The 19,820-nt window shown below is 52.0% G+C and overlaps 5 protein-coding genes across 5 annotated transcripts; 3 read left to right on the top strand and 2 right to left on the bottom strand.

Annotated features, from left to right (window-relative positions):
- Positions 1 to 226: 226 nt before the first annotated feature.
- CTRU02_215312 (quinic acid utilization activator) lies at positions 227 to 2,725 on the bottom strand (the record flags this gene model as incomplete). Its single annotated transcript, XM_036731506.1, has 2 exons — positions 227 to 2,324; positions 2,607 to 2,725. 2 exons carry the CDS (start codon positions 2,723 to 2,725, stop codon positions 227 to 229), a joined length of 2,217 nt encoding a protein of 738 aa, XP_036576714.1.
- Positions 2,726 to 3,883: 1,158 nt separating this feature from the next.
- Positions 3,884 to 6,550, top strand: CTRU02_215311 (quinate pathway repressor protein; the record flags this gene model as incomplete). Its single annotated transcript, XM_036731505.1, has 1 exon — positions 3,884 to 6,550. The coding sequence occupies one exon, from the start codon at positions 3,884 to 3,886 to the stop codon at positions 6,548 to 6,550; it is 2,667 nt and encodes an 888-aa protein (XP_036576713.1).
- Positions 6,551 to 6,738: 188 nt separating this feature from the next.
- On the bottom strand, positions 6,739 to 9,177 carry CTRU02_215310 (high affinity methionine permease; the record flags this gene model as incomplete). Its single annotated transcript, XM_036731504.1, has 6 exons — positions 6,739 to 7,647; positions 7,703 to 7,744; positions 7,809 to 7,952; positions 8,011 to 8,657; positions 8,719 to 8,901; positions 8,988 to 9,177. 6 exons carry the CDS (start codon positions 9,175 to 9,177, stop codon positions 6,739 to 6,741), a joined length of 2,115 nt encoding a protein of 704 aa, XP_036576712.1.
- Positions 9,178 to 11,484: 2,307 nt separating this feature from the next.
- On the top strand, positions 11,485 to 14,566 carry CTRU02_215309 (uncharacterized protein; the record flags this gene model as incomplete). Its single annotated transcript, XM_036731503.1, has 7 exons — positions 11,485 to 11,578; positions 11,803 to 12,148; positions 12,199 to 12,658; positions 12,713 to 12,870; positions 12,925 to 13,058; positions 13,109 to 13,307; positions 13,369 to 14,566. 7 exons carry the CDS (start codon positions 11,485 to 11,487, stop codon positions 14,564 to 14,566), a joined length of 2,589 nt encoding a protein of 862 aa, XP_036576711.1.
- A 2,501-nt stretch (positions 14,567 to 17,067) lies between these two features.
- On the top strand, positions 17,068 to 19,390 carry CTRU02_215308 (purine permease; the record flags this gene model as incomplete). The annotated part of the gene is made up of 8 exons (XM_070206430.1): positions 17,068 to 17,480; positions 17,560 to 17,711; positions 17,777 to 17,884; positions 17,941 to 18,189; positions 18,274 to 18,391; positions 18,471 to 18,654; positions 18,713 to 18,795; positions 18,868 to 19,390. The coding sequence occupies 8 exons, from the start codon at positions 17,068 to 17,070 to the stop codon at positions 19,388 to 19,390; spliced, it is 1,830 nt and encodes a 609-aa protein (XP_070059869.1).
- Between the last annotated feature and the right edge of the window lie 430 nt (positions 19,391 to 19,820).

Raw genomic sequence — 19,820 nt, 5'->3', positions numbered from 1 at the left:
CAAGCCTGTTGTAATCTCCAGTAATAACACACGAAAAGGGCTAGCGTGTCCGTTCTTCTCCAGATCGATACCCTTGGCATGGATGAACATAATTGCCACGGGGCTTATATACGTGGGCGTTCACATCAGACTCAGAACCAAAGACCGGATCACTACAGTGGTACGTTTTGTAGCTTTGGATAATTGTTCATTTCTACTAAAAAAGGTCGTAATACATTAACTCTTCTCACATCCCCCCGAATTCACTCCGCAGCATGTCCGTCAAGTCTGATCCTGGGGCAAAACCAAGATTGGCCATAAACTGCGGGTCTGCCTCCATGCTATCTGTACAGTCTATGGAAGCGAGCTCGTCCATAATGGCGTCGTAATCCACACCATGAGCCCCTTGTCCCATCAGGTAGGGTGCTTGGGTGGAGGAGGACAATGGCCCCATAAATCCTGAAGGGAACGCGTCCAGCTGACTTCCAGGGGTGAAGGGGAGTGTTCTCGCTGTCGAAGGACTAGCTGAGGAAGCTGTTTGTAAGAAACCACCGCCATTGGAGTGGTAAGAATCTGTGTTTATCGGGAACTGTGTATAATGGGGGGTCTGGCGTGTAGCAGGTTGTGAGAACTGAGCGGCTGATTGCTCAGCCTGGATAGATGTTTTGCCGCCCGGCTCAATATCCAGGGGAGACAAGTCCATGTTTGTCGTCCGATCTTGCCAGACGGACACCAAATCCCCCATTATGGAGTTCCATCTAGCTTTATCATCGTCTCGCAAAGCCTTCACGCAACTCTTGGTATTAGCGATGCTCATGTACGTGACAAGAAGCGGTGAAACGCCAGCCGCGCCAAAGTTGGCTATGGAATTTTCCAAAACTTCCATTAAACTCCATATAAGCGAGACCCGCGCATCAGCCATTAAAGTCAACGTAGCGCCAAGGAAGGTGGCCTGAATCAAAAAGGCCGAAGGGAGTTTGGGTATCGTCGATGCTCCGAACACAACGGAGTTGCAAAATGAGAAACGAGGATCAAGCACTTGAACCAGGTCCGCTGCACCTATCCGCTGTGTTGCGGTCCCCGACTCAACGCTCTGGTTAAGCGTCCGGAAGAACTGGTAAAGCTGGTTGAAAGAACTTAGAGACTGTGCAGGGTGGGCGGCGCCTTCGACCTCCTCGGACCCAAACCCAATTCGAGGTACCCAATGAGCCCATTCCTCTGGTCCGTTTTCGTCTGTTGGTTTGTCTTTCATATCGCTAGTTCTCATATGTGGTGTTTGACCAAGTCCCAGGGACACTATAGTATCAAGCACGAGACAGGCCATTAATACGCGATCCAACGCAGTCGGGTTCGCTTCGAGGGTTAAAGGGGCTGATTGCCCTGGTGTTGAGTTGCGATCCCTATTTCGAGAGCGTCTATCTGTCAAAGCCATGGCCCCTCTGACGGCCAGGCCAATGAGTAATGAGGCGGCAGCTGCGTTGTCCTGGCCCAACTTTACCAGCGATAACACCAGTAGAGCTTTTACATGTCCCAGTGCCATATCAGTTTCCATGGGGATTAGACTCCGCGCAGCTGCAAATACAAAACTGGGCCGATCTGTAGAGACATGGGATGACGCTGCATCCTGGAAAGCTCCGACAGCAAGGGCACACCAGAGTTCAGCATGGGCCGCACTCCCATTCGAGTCTTCTGGGTCGATATCGAGACCGTCTGGCGGGTATGAGGCCGCGATGGTATCGAGGACTTCCTTGGAATTCAGTATTGGAAGCCAACTGTGGGTATATGAGTAATAGACATCAAGTAGCCGAGGAAAATTCCTTGGAAGTTTGAACTGTCGTCGGGACCCAGAGTCATGCCGATGTCTGGGATTGGGTTCTTTCGAGGTCGCGTCTGACGCTCGTTCGGTGGCGTTTGGTTTTGGGGAAACATCCCCGCCGTCTTTGGGTGTTGAGTCTTTTTGTTTATTGCGGCTGTCCGCCTCTGCGTCGGTTTCATCCCCTGAGGTGTCCTGGCGAGGGCTTATGCCGTCTTTGCCAGATAGGAGTCGGTCAATGTCTTTATGGACTCGACATCTCCTCCACCTTTTGTGAAGTCGATTGCCAGCGTCGCTGTCTTTGTCTAGTAGAAGAGACTGTCCACCATCGCCTTCGCGGGCCAGCAACTCAGCCAGCTTTTCTTCCGTACCAGGGACTTGGTCAAAGAGCCAGACGAGGGCAAGCTCCAGCGTCCGAATAAGACCGGTCTGTACGCCGCGCTTCTTCGGGGCGACATTATATGTGCATTGCCTCGACAGGGTTACGCAGGAGAAACATTGAGGCTGAACGCCATCGCATTTCTCTCGGGCACTGTAACTTTAGTTAGCATCTAGCCGGGCGTACGACAAAATGGCGAGTAGAGCAAGATGGGAACAACATCCCCCATGGTGAGGAGCCGACAAGAGACGGACAAAATGGGTAAGGACAAGACAGCAACGTAGGGCAAGGATGTCATCAGCCTAAGATGTCTTCGGGCCCGGATCATCAGGGAGCGAGGACAAGTCCCTTAACAAGAGGCCTACAACCTTCGCTGTGGGCAGCAAACGAACAACAAAAAAATCCGAGAGCAAAAGCAAGATGGGAACGAAGTGCGAATAAAGTGTTGCTTGCCTTCTACATTGGTCGCAAGCTCGAGATACTCGCTGGCGCTTGGGGGCAGTGATCGAAGTGACATCGGTCTCGGCATCGTGGACTTTTCTCTTGGAGGGCATCCTGCAGTTTGATGCCTCGGGCGGCAGCGCAGCTCCTGTGGCTCACACCGTTGAGGACGGCATGAGGGCGTGAACGATGGCAAAGACTTCGATGAGAGCTGCGTGAGAGGGAAGGGCGCGCCTGCAAGGGACGGTTTGAGCGACTGGAGGAGGATGATGAGATGGCGGCTGAATGTTGCAACTCTGCAGGGTGAGATGACAGAGCAGGGGCAGCAACAGCAGCAGTAGCAGCAGCAGTAACAACGACGACAGCGGCGAAGATTGACGTCTTTGCTTCTCCAAGATTTCCCTCGCACTCGCTGGAGGTGGGGAAATCCTGGGGTAGGCTCAAGTCGGATAGTCACGGCGCTGTCTCAAAAGATTGTTTGTTCAGTCTGATCTCGGGCTTGGGGACAAAGGTCAGCTGGAATCCCAGTGGCATTCATTGGCTCCAAAAGGCCATGTACAAAGAAATCCAGTTGCGGGGTGTTAGTGAGATACTTTGGTGTTTTTGATGGAGCACGGTTCAAGCTCTGGGATGACTCGTTTACATAGAGACCCCGGTCATGGGGTCCGTTTGCAGGCTTTACTGATGGCTAGTTAGTGTTAGTTTGCCATCGGATAGACTCTATGAAGAGAAACATAGGCTTTGCTTTAACAGTCAACTCTGCAAGAGTTGAATAAGAAAGCGGTTGGGATTTCCTGGTTTGTCTTTTCATTGGGGTCCTACTTTGAGACGGTGGTCTCGGAATGGGTACTAAACTTGGCGGAGAAAGTAACTCACTAACTCGAGACCTCTGGGATAAATGTTCAACAGAGTACCTCTTCATGCTCCAGCTAAGGGAGAGGGGCAATGGTCCAGCCCCGACCGTCGGAAATGGGGAACGGTACCTTCACACCTGACAATTCTGCCGCCTCAGTTGACATTGGATGCGCCTTAACGGGACTGACTTGACTCCTTGGAGAGCCTGACCTTGTTAGGACCACATAGTCAAGTGGCGCGGGAGGAAACACATTGCTAGCCAACAGACACAATCACCTGCACGCCCTCTCTCGCTCTCTCTCCCTCTCTCAACTTGACACTGCCGCTTGCGCATGTATCCTGGGCTTCTCACCAAAGCCAACTGGGACTGTCACGGCCAGTTCGAGGTCGAGGGTCGAGGTCGAGGCTGAGGAGCCATGGCGACGGCCGGAGTGAAACGGTCCTTTGTGACCGCGTCCATGGACGACGACGACGACGTTGAAAACCACCACCAACTGGAAAATCCCACAAAGTTTATTCGCGTTGACAGTCGCAATGCCTATAATGCATCCCCGAGAGAGCCTCAGAGTCCTAGGACGAGCAGCAGCAGTAGGTACTCTATGGCTGCTTGCTCGAGACCCGAGACTCCAGTAACGAGGCCCGCGACACCAGTAACCCATCTGCCGAACGAGATTCCACCCTTCCCCGCCGACGCCTCCATTGTCCTCGCCGGCATTCGTGGTGCCGGTAAGTCGACCCTTGCTATAATCGCCTCTACCGCCATGGCACGAAGAGCCACCGATTGCGAAAAGGCCTTCCAGCAAGCCACTGGCTTGACCAGCTTTGCATACAAACGGGCTCACGGCCCCGCCGAATGTCACCGTCGCCAGACAGATGTCCTGCGTGACCTTCTCGAACAGAACTCCAGAGGCTGTCTGATCGTTTGCAGTTGGATGGAGCGTGGTGTACAAACCCTCTTGAGAGACTTTTGTCGGACAAACCCTGTTGTGCACATTGTTCGCGACGTCAAAGCCATCCAAGAGCACCTAAAGATCGAAGATGAGGACAAGGCTAGGAACCTCCTCGCCGCCAGTAGCACAATATTTCGAACATGCAGCAACCTCGAGTTCTTCAATGTTTCCGAAACAGCGGACCCGTGGATTGAGACTGAGGCAGCGAGGATAGAGGCGCATGCAGGTGGTCAGAAACCACCGGCGCCGTACTTGACGCTCAAGAGAGCAGAGAGACATTTCCTCAAATTTCTTAGTCTTATTATGCCCAAAGGCTCTATTCCTTTCATCGAGTCTGCCTTTCCGCTGGCATCTATACCGACTGAGGACCGTCGGTTTACATACGCCATTTCGGTATCGTTGTCGAGCCTTCTTAACAATGAGATCGACATTGAGGAACTAGAAACTGGTGCCGATGCCATTGAGATCGTTGTCGACGGCATCTCGGGCGGGACGACCCTGGACTCTGAACGGGCAGCGGATATTGCGAGAATCATTGGTTCAATACGAAGGAGCACCGTGATCCCCCTCATATACCATGTCGTTCTTCCAGACTCCTCGGAGACGGTGTACATGGATTACATCCTTCATGGCCTTCGGCTCTCGCCCGAGTACCTGACTGTCGACCTCCGCCTCAACGATTACCAACTGCTTCACATCATATCGATGAAAAGGCGCTCAAAAATAATTGGGCATCTAACGCCTGCCGTCGACTCTCCTTCCTGGGGTGACTCGTTCTGGGTGTCTCATTATCACAGAGCCCGCCGATTAGGGTGCGACCTTGTTCGACTCATTAAACCTGTGACCTCGATTAAGGACAACTTTGATGTGAACCACCTAAAGGCTCTGGTGGAAGCATCTCCGGGCCACAAAGTTCCTCTTATTGCTTACAACTCTGGTCCTCGCGGCAGACATTCGGCGGCCATGAATCATGTTCTGACAAGCGTAGTCCCAGAGCCAATGGCAGCAAGTCACAACCACCAGCAGCCGTGCTTGACAGCCGTGCAAGCGACACAGGCGCTTTACAGCTCCTTCTTGTTTGATCCCATGAAGATCTATGTCTTTGGTGCTCACGTCTCCTACAGTCTGTCGCCAGCTATGCACAACGCCGCGCTCAAGGCTTGCGGCATTCCACATGTGTACCGGCCGTTCTCAACGCCGTCGTTAAACGGCCTCAGAGAACTTATCGAAGATCCCTACTTTGCAGGTGCCAGTGTTGGCTTGCCTTTCAAGGTGGAAATCATTACCCTCACGCACTCGTTGAGCCGTCACGCTCAAGCCATCGGTGCCGTCAACACCCTCGTCCCCGTCCGGCGGCTGAACCCCGATGGTACTATCCCAGAAGATGAGAAGCTGTTCAACTGCAGGAATCGTGCTGGACCTGTGCGAGCACTTTACGGAGAAAACACCGACTGGATCGGCATCAGGGCTTGCCTAAGGAGGGGACTCTCTCCTGCCAACGCCGTACGGCCGACAAGCTGTGGTCTCATCATCGGTGCGGGTGGTATGGCTCGTGCTGCGACCTATAGCATGTTGCAGCTTGGCGTCAAGAACATCGTAGTATACAACAGGACGATCGCGAATGCTGAAAAGATGGTCAGCCACTTCACACGACTGTTGAAGCGGCATGACCTGCCACTGCTAAGCGCAAATGCGGACGTGGAAACCAGGTTTCACATCATCAGGAATCTCAATGAGTCATGGCCTGAAGACTTCCGACTACCGACCATGATCGTATCCTGCATCCCGACACATAGCATCGGCGATGTGCCTGCGCCCAACTTCCTGGCTCCACAAGCGTGGCTCGGAAGTCCAACCGGCGGTTGTCTCGTCGAGCTGGGTTATAAGACCCTCGACACACCGATACTCAACCAGGCACGACAAGTCTCTCATCGAGGTTGGGTGACGATGGATGGTCTGGACCTGTTACCAGAACAGGGCTTTGCCCAGTTCGAGCTCTTTACCGGACGACGGGCGCCACGCAGGCTGATGCGCGGAGAGGTCTTCCGGTCCTATGAGCCTGATGGACAGGACCGCTCGGCCCTTGCTCAACTCCAACCACGTCTCAACAACATTGTCGAGCAAGAGCCATGATGGGTTTAATGGGTGCCACGATAAAAAAGGAAGGTTTTACGATGAAAATAGCAGATTTGCGTTTAATGCCCGCCTAGATACCACTACGTACACGAGTAATAAAGATTACAGCCTTTTTAAGGCGCTTATGACGAAATATTCTAATAACAAAGTCAACCAGCACATGATTTTTTCCTTCAAGTCTCCTTTCAGTATCTAGGGTCTCCTCTTCCTGTTGCGGCGCCTTGGTTGGACATGAATGCGGCAAAGTCAGTGCCGGCATAAGGAGACGCCGTAACCTCAGACATACAACCGTCGGCCTCCCTCTGTTCATCAAACACCGGTCGCCTTGATCGAAGCGCTTCCCTGCCTACCCAGCTCAGGTATACCGTCTCATGGACTTGGATAAGGTCAGCCCCTTGCTTTCCTGCCTCTGAGGTCCGACTGCTGCCATCTGCGGCCTCGAATTCTGGTTTCTTTTCCACGACGAAGACGCGGTGGTCTTTCTTTTCAATATAACGAGCTACCAGAACAAAGCCGACGAACCATGCGATGCTAAGGGCGATTATGATCCATGACACAGTCGGGACGAGCCACCAAGGTTTGACGGTCAAATCGACGGTAAGTGAAGGGGGGATCCAGTTGGTGATGATCGGATACAAGCCCCCGCATGTGTAGATAACCGCACAGAAAACCGACAGATATGGGTTGAAATGCTTCCCAGTCATGTCGGCCCATGACGGCAGCGGTGCAGTATTGCTGTGTTGCGACGCTCCATCGTCAGCCGTCGTGACAGGCGGGCCACGGAACCGCAGGATCAGTATGCCCAGGCCAAGGAAGGTTCCGATGAAGGCGTTGACAACATAGGCACTCAGGGATGTTAGTACGGTGTATGCCACTTCAGCTTTAACTCCGATGGTCGCAAAGATGAGAATGATGCAGCTGACGAGATGAAGGACCAAAGCGCCAACAGGTGTCTTCTCGCTATGGTGTTCAGGAGAAAACCATCGCAGTTGGAGGAGCGACTTGAACCAGCCTTTCTTTTGAAACCAGCGGACAAGCCGTCCCAGGCTCATGTCTGTGTTTTGTGCAAAGAACTTGGGCCAGGGGAGGATGCCCTATGAAAGTGTTAGCATTCGTTTAGTAGATGTCTAATGGCGGGTATTCTTCTACCTCTTTGGCAATTTCTTGTTTTACTCGGGCAGCCGTATACGTCTGGATTTATATCAGCGTCTTCTGATCAACCTTGGTCGTGTTAAATGTTCAGAACAAAACATACCATGACAATGATATTGCCCATGGATGAGATGGCGAGAAATGCGTTGAAGATTCGAGGCCCAGGTCCTGTACTTCCGTATGTGCGTTTGAAGAATTCCAGGGCAACATTCTGGTCCATTTGGACTTCTTTGGGTACGACAACCATCTGAAACTGCGTTAAACCTTTTCCCATGTGATGCCAAATACAGTAGATCTTGACTTACATAGCATATGTTGACGGCCAAGTACAAGACTACAACTGTCCCGACACCAGTTCCCATCGCAATAGGGAACTTCTTCCTCGGCCGACTGATTTCTCCAAGGACATAATTAGGCTGCTCGAATCCGGAAAAGGTGAAGATGATGGCAAGAAACGCCTGAGCGTACCCATTCGCTTCTGAAGACCCGCCCTGAAAAGAGGTTTTTGGTGAGGTGTTCTCGCCAATATAGTTGCGGGTGGTTTCGGGAAACCCTCCCGCACCAACGACAATAGCAGTGACGATGATAAAAAGCATAATCATGATCTTTATAATGGCCAAAAAGTTGTTCAACAGAATTCCGAATCTTCTGCTCGTTGCATGGATGAAGCATGCAAAAATCGCTACGGCAATAGCGATGCCGCGGACCGAGGCTTCGTTCGGGCCTTCGTTTGGTCTCTTGTCCGGGCTTGCGTCCAGGCTTGCGTCCGGGCTTGCTTCCAGGCTTGTTTGGCCTGCTGCTTCGAGGACTCGCATTGCAAAATGAATACAGTTACCAGCCATATTCCCGAGAATGATGAACGTTATACCGAAGATACATGTTGACAAAAGAAGGGTGTTTTTGCGGTAAGCGGGCCTGCGATACACGTATTGTAGGTATACCAGGTCGCCACCTTTGTACGGTAGTCAGCAAATCATGCAAAGTTGACTAGTCTTAACATGAGCCTATCTTACCGCTTCGAGGAACAGACTGTTCAACACCTTCTATTTTGTAACGAGGGACGTTCAGGCCGTATTCGATATAAACATGAGTGCCGCAAAGGCAGTAGATGAACCCAGCAAGCCAGAAGAGTAACGTTGCGCCGACGCTTCCAGTGCCTTCGATCACTCGCTTAGGGGACATGAATATTCCAGTACCTATCTCGGAGTATTAGCAACGCTTATAATATTTAAGAGCCATGCTCTTTCCTCATTGCGCGACCGTAGTAAAAACATGCACTTACCTATCATGCGATTAACGACCAAGCAGAAGACATCGAAGTATCCTAATCGGAATCCCTCCTTGGGAGCGTGAGTGACGATGCCCTTGCCTTCGATGCCACCGATTACCACATCTATGTCACAGCTACTTGCACGATCGTCGACGTTATGGGGCTCTTCATAGATGCCCGCCGAACTGGGAAAATCATTCATGCTAGGAATCTTCTTTAAAGCAAAGAGGCGACAAGAAGCTGGGAAAACTGTAGACAGCTCCGGATTGGAGGATCAAAACCGCACTCTTACAAAATTCATAGCAGCCCAGGCTGTAAGGGGTGGCTCCATGATTAAGTATGGCATACCATGTCTACCACAGCCCGTGTGACGAGCTGGCATGCCATCCAAACGTGATTTTAGGAAAACACCTTGACACCTGGGGCGCGCACCAAGAGGCGACAGACCGATACACAAGGCAGGGCAGACTTGGCTTAAGGGTGCCGCAGCCGCATGCATGCGTGCCGAGAAAAGCCACTGGGCCGGGAAGTGCCTGAGTAGAGTCACTTGGTCAATGACAGCCTCACCTGTAAATCTGCCTCGCAAACTCAATGTTGCATGATCATGCTGCAAGGGAAGAAGTCGCCAAGTGGGCGTCACACTTCTTGATTGCGCGCTTCCTGGAACTGGGGACGCGTTGCCGAGGCTCTAGTCTCTGCAGGTAACTGTTAAGCAGTGTCCGGTCTAGTGATAGTCTGGTCTCAGGAGACGCAAGTTGATAGGATTGATGAAGCGAGCACGAATGGGAAGAGGCCTTGGTAAACTTGTGGTGACACCTTTACGGTTTTCTTACCCCAGGATTGAAGGGGACTCACTGCCACCACCACCAGCATTTCATGACACTTGAGTACAGATCAGACAGGGCTTTCGTGCTGTCTTATGAGTGGACGGCATCGACATGCATCTATCCAGGCTTCCTGTTTGCAGTGAAGCATGCACTTTTACTATTATATTTATAATCAGTTAACCGAGTCTAGTCACCCGGCCCTCTCATGCATTTTTAAGACTATTTGTGAAGCAAAATAATGGATGAAAAATGTTCAAAAAGAGAGAAAACTTATCGATTGGTTTAAGAACCATTACCTAGAGTTTGTATGGGTTTTAAGCGGCCTGGAAGTGTTGATATAGGCGGGTGATATTTTTGTCATGTTTGCCAGTTTACATGTAAGCCGAATACCAGACTAGAAGGTATACAGTAGTACATTATACACTTAACTTGCTCTCTAAAGTCACCTTTGGCATCTGTCATACAAGAAATAATGATTTAAAAGGCCAACAGTCATCAAAAAAGTCAGCAAGTCCTTTCGCATCTCATTTTCCCGAGGGGGCGCGGATGCTTTTATCCCGTGTGGCAGAGCAAGCTTATAGCCAGTCTAGTTCATCTCAAGTACGTGTTCCAAGACACAGCCCCCATATCTGCACCTTATCTTGAGCTTGCAATCTTACGCCGCACACTCGCGTGCCATGCATGGACGGAGTGCGTATTACACCGCATGCCACGAATTGAGATCAGTTCGGATTGGTTGTCTTCGTGAGGGTGTCTCGGGTAGCTGAGACCGCGTGACAACCTTCCATTACTTGATTAACCCTGAGCTCTCGCTCCCTGGCAATCCGGCACACGCCAGCCTGCGCCGCCGACCTGACGAGCTCAAGCTTGGAAGCGTTTGCATTCTTCAGCTTGAGCGGTGGACGCCGCCGAGTTATGAATCCAGCGATAACATAACCTCGCTCTTTGGCCAAGCCTACAACATCTCAAGAGTTGCTCAGCTGCCCAGTCTCGCCCAGACTGGGACTCTCAGCCCTTCTGCCTTCACCAACCCTGCAAACAAGCAACCCAAATCGGGGCGTTATGTTTTGCTGGAGAGGCGCGGCGACATGTCTTGTCCCCTCCCCCCTGCTGATGCCTGCCTGCACTGCTGTCCACACCATCTCGTTTCTCCATTTCAGTTCTGACTGACCGAACGCACTCAAGTTCCGTCCCATTAGGCAAACTACTAAGGTGGCCTTGCCCATCAGCCTCACTTTCGTCTTGCAGCGTGCCTCTTCCCCTCGCCTTGTTGCTGCCGATGCTGCTTTTTCTCCATTTCCTCTTCCCCCTCCTCCTTTGATGCTTCGATCAGAAAGTCCTCCACCCTAAATCTGTTCTTGACTCTTCAAGTCACAAGTCCTTGGGGCCAACCTTACGTGGCGGCCACACCTGTCGCTCTGTCGCACAACTATCACGAATCGGGTGGCGCACCTTATGTTCAAAGTTGTATGCACACCCTGTGGCCAGGCTTTCCTTGAAATCTGACCTCATTCCCCTCCATCTGCTTCGCAGTCGCAGACACGGAGCCCACTTTTGGAAGTTTCTATTTGTCGTTGTAATCGACTCTGCTCGCGCCTTTTGACAGCAACGCGCATCGAATGCCAATCTTGTAGGGCGTACTAGACAGAGAGACTTCTTCTCGTTCTATTTCAACTCCCCCAATGGCAGGGCCTATCCAGGTCGGTGATATCGTCAATATAAGTAAGGTCTGTTGGGACCTATACAAGTTCGGTTGGGATAATGATTATAACGCAAGTATGTTCCACGCATTTCCCATCTGCTCATCATCCTTCATCACTGGTCGCGTCTAGTGCGTATCGACCTTGGAATAAGCCCGTTATCGGGCTAATGGGCTCATTTCACCGCTTAAAGAACGTCGATTCAGCCTTCCGCTTAAGAGGCGCGGCATCAAGGCTGAATCCAACTGTCTCATGCAATTCCATCGTTTTAGACTCCAACATCAACTGACTACATCCCAGCCAGGCAATATGCTGAGTTTGGTCGCGACGTTAGAGGTCTGGCCCAAAGCCTTGATATTCTTAGCCGTGTTGTGATCCAGGCAGATCAGTCTCTTCGCAGGGATGGCTCATTTACAAAGTCACTGCGATGGGATCCGTCGTCGCTGGGAGAGATCATCGGGGATTACCTTGATACGATTAACGACTGCGTCGAACTTCTCAACAAAAACCACCGTTATCGACTGAGTAGCGGTCCTGTGAAAAATATCGAATTCAACGTCCTCGTCGCACCGGCTGCGGATCGGCTCCGGGCGAGAATAGCCCTTCACAACTCCAAGATTCTTCACGTGCTAAAGCCATTTGAGATGTGAGTTCCGCTTGCTTGAAAGCTGCTATTGATTCTAATGACTCTCTCAGTGACCTTTTATGTCGTGTGCGAGAGGACATTCACAAAGTCCACCAGGACCTCGCCAAGCGCATAGAAGCAGTGCATGGAGACCTACATCGCCTGATTGGGGTTCTAGTCCCAGATCTTGAGCAGGCCTTGGACCGGCAAGCGCACAGGGAAGTGCACACTCTTAACATACCGCCAGTGTTGAAGGAGGGCCTCCAAAGAGCATGGATGAACCGGCCTGCAGAAGATCCAGAGCCTACCCTCCAGGAGATGACCGATGCCTTTGTGCTTCACTATGACAAGTCAACCGTCCATTTCATACCTGTTGGCATTCTGGTCGAAGACAAGATACCCCCCTTGGGGCAGTATATAAGTCTTCTGAAGTGTATCTGGCTGAAGCAGCATATACGCGAGTCACAGCAACTCAACCAGGCTATCCCCGGGGTATCGCATTGGCCGTCGTATGTTCAAGAGCTTGAGGATGTAAGCCAGCTCCTTTTGAATAGCTTATATGGTGTGCAGTACTCACAGTCGTAGGGCCTCTCTGCGCAATGTGGACGATTTAAGGTGGACCTCGTACAACCCAGCCTGGCAGGCCTGACGCCAGATATGCTCGAAATCTGGCCCGAAACAGAGGAGACGCCACTGGTAGATGTGGTAACCAAAGATGCTCTAATGGAGCAAGTTCTCGACATGTACGTTTCATCCTTGAAGAATGGTGGTTTTTCTACTAACACATGTGTCACTAGTCAACTACAAGGATCCACCGCCAACGTCCAGAGAAAACTCCAGGTGCTTCGACGAATGGGTGCAGAAGGCAGACGTTTCAGAATAAACATCTCTGGTGTCGAACAGGGGAGTTCGAGGGCTGCACGTCGCCAAGGTACGTGAAAGCTGCGGTCGGGATGAAAGAAGCACGCTGACCATACCCAGCCGAAACCATCGATTTCGACATCACCACTGTCGTTCTGAATCCACTGTACGCAGTGCCTTCCATGCTGGGGTCCGGGGCGTTAGACATGATTCTACGGAAAGATGAGCGAATCGCCAGACTATCTTTCTTGAGTATCAAAGACCTTGTCAAATTCCAGCAGGCCGTGACGGGGTTCAAAGTCTTTGATAACTATTGCCAGTAAGTATAACACCTATTCCAACTCCTGCCTGTCGGCAAATAACATTTTATTTTTTATTAGGTATAACGCCATGGTCAGTTTCGTCGTCTCTGGAAGGGATGAGCCCTTTGTGGAAGACGCTTGTGTTCAGTTTTGGATTCCGAAGCAGCTCGACGGCCAACTCGTGACCAACAACGAAGCAGTTGTGAGGGAGAACTCTTTACCTGCAACATCATCGACTTCGAGGCAAAGCACTATCCGTAGCCTTTGGGGTTCCCCCGACAACCTTACGGCAAGCCCCACGGAAACGACACCCATGTGGAACGGTTTCGGGTCCCCAGCAGGACCTTCGTCGCGTAACCCTTCGGTATCATCAGCTTCTACGCTCGGCGGTTTGAGCCCCTTGGGCAACCGGCCACCCATGTCTATACCACGACGGCCTGTAGGGTCTGGAAGCACACAGGGTTCAGGCTCTCCTCCCGTTGGTAATCGGCAAACGGGAATGGCGTCTTCGCCATCTAGTCCTCGATCCTCCAGCTTGTTCCCGGGGTCATGGCAGTCCGCTGCCAGACGGCCGTCTATTTCCACCCTCAATACTCATCCAGACCGAACCTTCAGCGTGTCAAGCAACGTTTCCACGACACCGTCGCTGTCGCCATCCAACAACAGCTCAGGAAACAGCGAGGCTCACACACTTACGGTGAGCATCGGCGGGAACACGACCGGAACCGTACACCGGCGGCCACCGAAGCCGATGATTGTCCTATATACCCAGAACCGGGCAACCAGGAGACTGGCCCTGGTGACGGTGGATATTGACGAAGATACCGAGGTCAACCCGGACCGGTGCAACTGCAGGCGGTCCGGAAAGGATGGGGCGTCGTGCACGATTGCCTCCATCGAGCAGAAACGGGGCACGGAGAACATGGCAGCACGGCGATATGAGAGCCGCAACGGAGACACGGACTGGAACTTGGCCAAGCTGGCTCTTGGGCAACGGGGCGAGAGGGAATACGCTGCCGCCAATTGGAAGAACGTCCGAAGAATCAGCATCATGTTCACGGCCCCGGGAGAGCGAGCAAAGTTCTCGGGGACCCCCAACATGTGCCAATGCGGAACGCGGACGGAAGCAGAGCTCGCCGGGTGCCTCAAGAAGCAGCACAAGGGACACTTGGGTCTGGTGCGAGAGTTTGGGCGACAACAACTGCACAATTATCATCAAGCAAGGTTCGCGTCGCAGCAGGACGTGGTGCGTGGGATGAGGGATGACTATCGATAGCGGCGGTGATGATTACGAATACGACAATGATGGAAACGACGGGACCTTTTTTTTTATTGACTGCAAATACAACCAGAGGAGTGTTCGTCGAGTCGTCTCGCCGTAGCGGGCTGTCTCGATCTCAGTAATTATGAATTCCGGGTTTGCGGCGTAACGTGAGGCAGTAGGTAGTTCGGCGTATCTTGGGAGACGGAGTTGATCAGGCCATAGAAAAGGCTACAGGGGGGATATTCCGGTCCAAAAAGACGGATAGATTGGAAGTGAGGACAGGCCTGAAATAGGGGAGTGGCTAGATATCCTTTCGTAGATGCGGGCGTTGCGAGTTGAAGCTAGAAACTTAATGGTATAAGAAGATCTATACTTGATCGCTCCCTGTGTACACGCCCTCTTTGAAAAATCAATGAAAACTATAATACCATGCTGCCAGGGATTTCAAAGCAGCAAAGTCATGGGTTGGGCGGATGTGAGCGATGACGCAGTAAAGCTGCCTCTGACAGCCCCCGGAATTAACCCACGCGGATAGAGACGGTAATGCACCACTCGAGCCGGTACAAGTCCAAGACGTCAAACCGGTGAACCCCTCGGTAGACAGAGCTGCCTCGTAGGCGGAGTCCGCCGGCGATAGACTTAGGACAACTGTGTGAACCGGGAGAAACGCATCCCTTCCGTCCGCCTTACCGTGGTGAACTTCAGTATCTCCGAGTCTCGGCAAGCGGTTGGGCCAATTAGACGAGGCTCCGTCAGCGCCTCTATCTCCCGGGATCCCCTCCTTGACTTGTTTGGTGCAGTTCCTTATCTCTGCACGGCGTCGCCTTGCGCTTCTTGGGTGGTTCTGGCCCCCCCTTCTTTGTCTTGTCTTATCTCTACCATAACCGAGGGTTACCAACTAGCAAATTCCCCATGCCATAGGTTACTCGCATCAGGTGTCGCAGGAGGAAACATCTGCCCATAGTCTTTCGGCTGATCGCGGCCATGGTCATAATGTGGCATCAGAAGCTAGATGGCGAACTTGCAAAGTCAGACGAGGCAATTCTGCCAGGCTTGAATAGCATAGATAGAATGTCGCTCAAGGGTTGCTTGTACCCTTACAGTTAGACATGATTAACATCCTTATCTACGACCCATTGTCTTGGATGGCCAATTGACATCATGATTGGTCATTATCAGAATATCACGACATTTGAGCTTCTTCAGGCATTAGGTTCCTTAGTTGAAGACACTCGCCAGCAACAATCTCTGGGACGTCTTTTGCCATGTTGAAACAAAATAGTATACATGAGTATGTAGTGTAGAATGGACAATTTCAGAGGCGACCAGGGGAACACAAAGAAAGACGGAACGGAACTGCACGGACCGTAAACCCCCCAGTCAGTGGCAACCAAGACAAAGCCCTGGCTCTGATCTACTCACACGCCGCGCAGAATAGTTCGCAGTTCGCCGCATTTCCCCAGGTTTAGTTTTGGACGGCCATAGGACGCGCCCGAGAGTGTGGCGAGCGAAGACGGCGGCAGTCTCCATGTGTATGTGTGTTGTGAGAGAGAGAGAGAGAGTGTGTGTGTGTGTGCCACGCGGGACTGATGCCAGGGGTGTTCCCCCACACTCTTAAGTACCGTCAGGATTAGTGAGGTCCGTCAAGATTTGGAGGGTTTGTAGTATATGTGACAAAGGCACATTGGAAATAGACTTGCAGATTCCCTAATCGAACTCTATCAAAGCCCCGTCCCATCTACATTCAGCTTGGACTCTGTTAAGTGTACGGATATCTGCAAAGTCTCTTTTTTTTCTTCTGCCAACCCCCCCAGTTACACCCAAGGGAAAGAAACCAAGACGCCAACCAAACCCACCCATCCCAGTCTTCTTCCACATAGAGATACCGTTGACAAGGGAGAGGGAGGAGTCTCCAACCCGGTCCCCATGCTGTTCTCCTCCGGGGTGGCGCTCCAGCTACGCGACAAACGGGTCCGCCCTTCTGAATACACATTTTTTTTACTATCACTAGCCATTCACGTCGTCTGGTGCTGCTTATCCCGCTGATAGCGGTTCAAGCTAATTGCTCGAATTCATCAACTAAAAGGATCAGCCCCCATGTAGATTACTGACTGGCTACTTGGATACGGTACCGTATTGTTTTGCGCACTCCAATACTGCACAATGACTGACTGAGTCGCAATTTGATATATATACATATATATATAGTGAGATCCACATCTTCCTTTGTGTGATTCATCGTGGATATCGTCGAGGTTTTTTTTTTCTTTCTCTTGGCTTTTTTTTTCTACTCCATCGCTTGGCCCAAAGAAGAGAGTTTTTCTTCTCTCTCTCTCTTTGACGTCGAAATCAGCCTCAAGTTCCCCGTTGGTCTCTTTGACAACCTTCGAGGTCTACAGACTTCCCTCGAGTGACGAAACTGAACAATCTCCATTGCCTCCTCATTGCTATTGTTGACGTCACACCAAGACACAACAAGAAAAGACAAGACCGCTTAGGAGAAACACAACAAGATGGATGAGGATCAAGGTCCGTCGCAAATCGTCCCGGGGACGTCTCCCAAACGGACAATGGGAGATCGCCTCCGCGGTGCCAGGAATAGGTTCTTCACGAAGCAGGGCCTCGTCGGCGACTACGACTATGCCTTTCTATTCCGCCCCAATCTGCCCTTCATGAAGAAGTCGTCCAAGGCCGCCCCCTTCTTTGGTCTTCATGACCGGATGCCAACGCTCCTCGCCCTGCTCCTGGGATTCCAGCATGCCCTCGCCATGTTGGCCGGCATCATCACGCCGCCCATCCTGCTCAGCGGTGCCGCCGGTGCCAATCTCACCCCGGAAATGCAGCAGTATCTAGTTTCAACCGCCTTGATCGTCTCCGGCCTCTTGTCCACGATCCAAATCACCCGGTTTCACGTCTTCAAGACTCCGTGAGATAAAACCCCGCGTCGCCCCTTTTTTTTTTTTGGTGAATTTAGATAGATAGTCCACTTACACGGCTGTTTGTAGATACTACATCGGCACCGGTTTGATTTCCGTCGTCGGCATTTCTTTCGCCATCATCCCCGTCGCCCAGGGCGCTCTCGCTCAGATGTATGCCAACGGCTTCTGTCCCACAGATGCCCAGGGCAACAAGCTCCCGTGTCCCGATGGGTATGGCGGTAAGCTTGCCTCGCCCCAAGCAGTGTTTCCATCCAGTCAGATGACTGACTTCTTTTTGGCCTAGCCATCATTGGTTCCAGTGCTCTCTGTGCTCTCATTGAAATCGCCATCTCCTTCTTGCCGCCCAAAGTGATGCTCCGCATCTTCCCTCCCATAGTTACTGGTCCTACTGGTAAGCCTAGGATGTTACTTCTTAGAAAGAGATTCTCGACCTGACGTCTCCTCTAGTCATGCTCATCGGTATTCATCTCGTTGAGAGTGGCTTCCAGAACTGGATGGGCGGTTCCGGACCTTGCGCCAACCCGACGACGGACTTCTTCGCTCGTTGCCCCAACATCGCGGCGCCTCATGCCCTCCCGTGGGGCTCGGCAGAGTATCTAGGCCTGGGATTTTCCGTCTTCATTACCATCATTCTGTGCGAGAGATTTGGCGCGCCCATCATGAAGTCGACGTCGGTTGTAATTGGTCTCCTTGTCGGTAAGCAAGCTGCGCACGCCGTCCATTCCCCGGACTATGTAATGCAATGTGATGCCGGCGACTAACTCCTCTTCTCCCCATCAGGATGCATCATCGCCGCGGCCTGCGGATACTTTGACCGGTCCGGCATTGATAGCGCTCCCGCCGCCTCCTTCATCTGGGTGCACACTTTCAAGCTCACCCTCTACGGTCCACTCATCCTGTAAGTAGCAAAGCCGATGTAGCTGCATTTTCCCCGAGCGAGAATCCAGATCCAGAATCCTTGCTAACTTGGGTGCCAGCCCTCTACTTGCCGTCTACATCATCTGTGCGACGGAAGCCATCGGAGACATCACCGCCACCTGCGACGTCTCCCGCCTCGAGGTCGAGGGCCGTCTGTTCGAGTCTCGAATCCAGGGAGGCGTGTTGGCAGACGGTATCAATGGCGTCCTTGCCGCGTTGATGACCATCACGCCCATGACCACTGTAAGTTGACTGTCCTTTTTTTTTTTTTTTTTCCCCAAATCAAAACGCCGGTCGTTAGTTGCTCACAAGATACCAGTTTGCCCAAAACAACGGTGTCATCGCCCTCACCCGCTGCGCCAACCGCAGCGCCGGTTACTGCTGGTACGTCTATTACCACCCTTTTTATTGAAGACTCTTGCTCTTCCTCCTGCTGAACACAATCAATCACTCCAGTTGCTTCTTCCTCGTCATAATGGGCATCTTCGCCAAGTTCGCCGCCTCCCTCGTCGCCATCCCGTCCTCGGTCCTAGGCGGCATGACGTCTTTCCTCTTCACCGCCGTCGCCGTCTCCGGCATGGCCATCATCACCAAGGGCGTGCCCTTCAACCGCCGTAACCGCTTCATCCTTACGGCCGGTCTGACCCTCGGCTACGGCGCCACCCTTGTCCCGACCTACTTCGACAACGTCTTCACCTACGCCGGCGACAACCGCGGCCTCCGCGGCTTCCTCGACGCCATCGTTCTCATCATGGAGACGGGCTTCGCCGTCACCGCCTTCGTCTGCATGCTTCTGAACCTCGTCCTCGAGGAGGAGATCGAGGATACCGAAGGCCGCGACGTTGCTCCTCCCACCACCACCAACTTCGTCACCCCCAAGGACGTCAACGGAGGCGACAGCGCACGCGGGGCTGATTCGGAAGATATTCAACCTGTCGGACACAGCGGCACAGGCAAAGGTGATGAGAAACTGGCGTAGGCCAGCTGAATATGGCTGGCTTTCAGGCCATTTTTTTCGTAAAGTCTTTAGATGATGTTTATTTAGACGCATTATATATATAAATACCCCCCTTCTGTAGTATTTGCCGCCATCTGGAGGATGAGGCTATCATTTAGTAACTATTATCCCTGCTTCGGTTTAAGTCTCACCAGGTTTGGTCTCATTGTGTTCCTAATCGGCCGGGAAGTAATTGACGGAAAACGATAGAATGTCGAGCCAAGTGACAAGACACTGTAGAGCCGCGGGAACCTCACTATCGCGGTAATTAACACGCGTGTATTGATTCGGCTTACGTGCCAAAAATTATTGATGAGCAGCATGTCTAGATTTATGTCCCAAGACATGAGAGCTCGACTAAGGACTTAATAGTCGGTTAAGATAAAATGCACCGCTGTAACCGTTCGACGCC

Source organism: Colletotrichum truncatum (genome assembly GCF_014235925.2).
Source record: "Colletotrichum truncatum strain CMES1059 chromosome Unknown Contig_0015, whole genome shotgun sequence".
Taxonomy (NCBI): Eukaryota; Fungi; Ascomycota; class Sordariomycetes; order Glomerellales; family Glomerellaceae; genus Colletotrichum; species Colletotrichum truncatum.
Note: the sequence above shows the minus strand (reverse complement) of the source record. Positions and strands in the feature narration are given on the sequence as shown.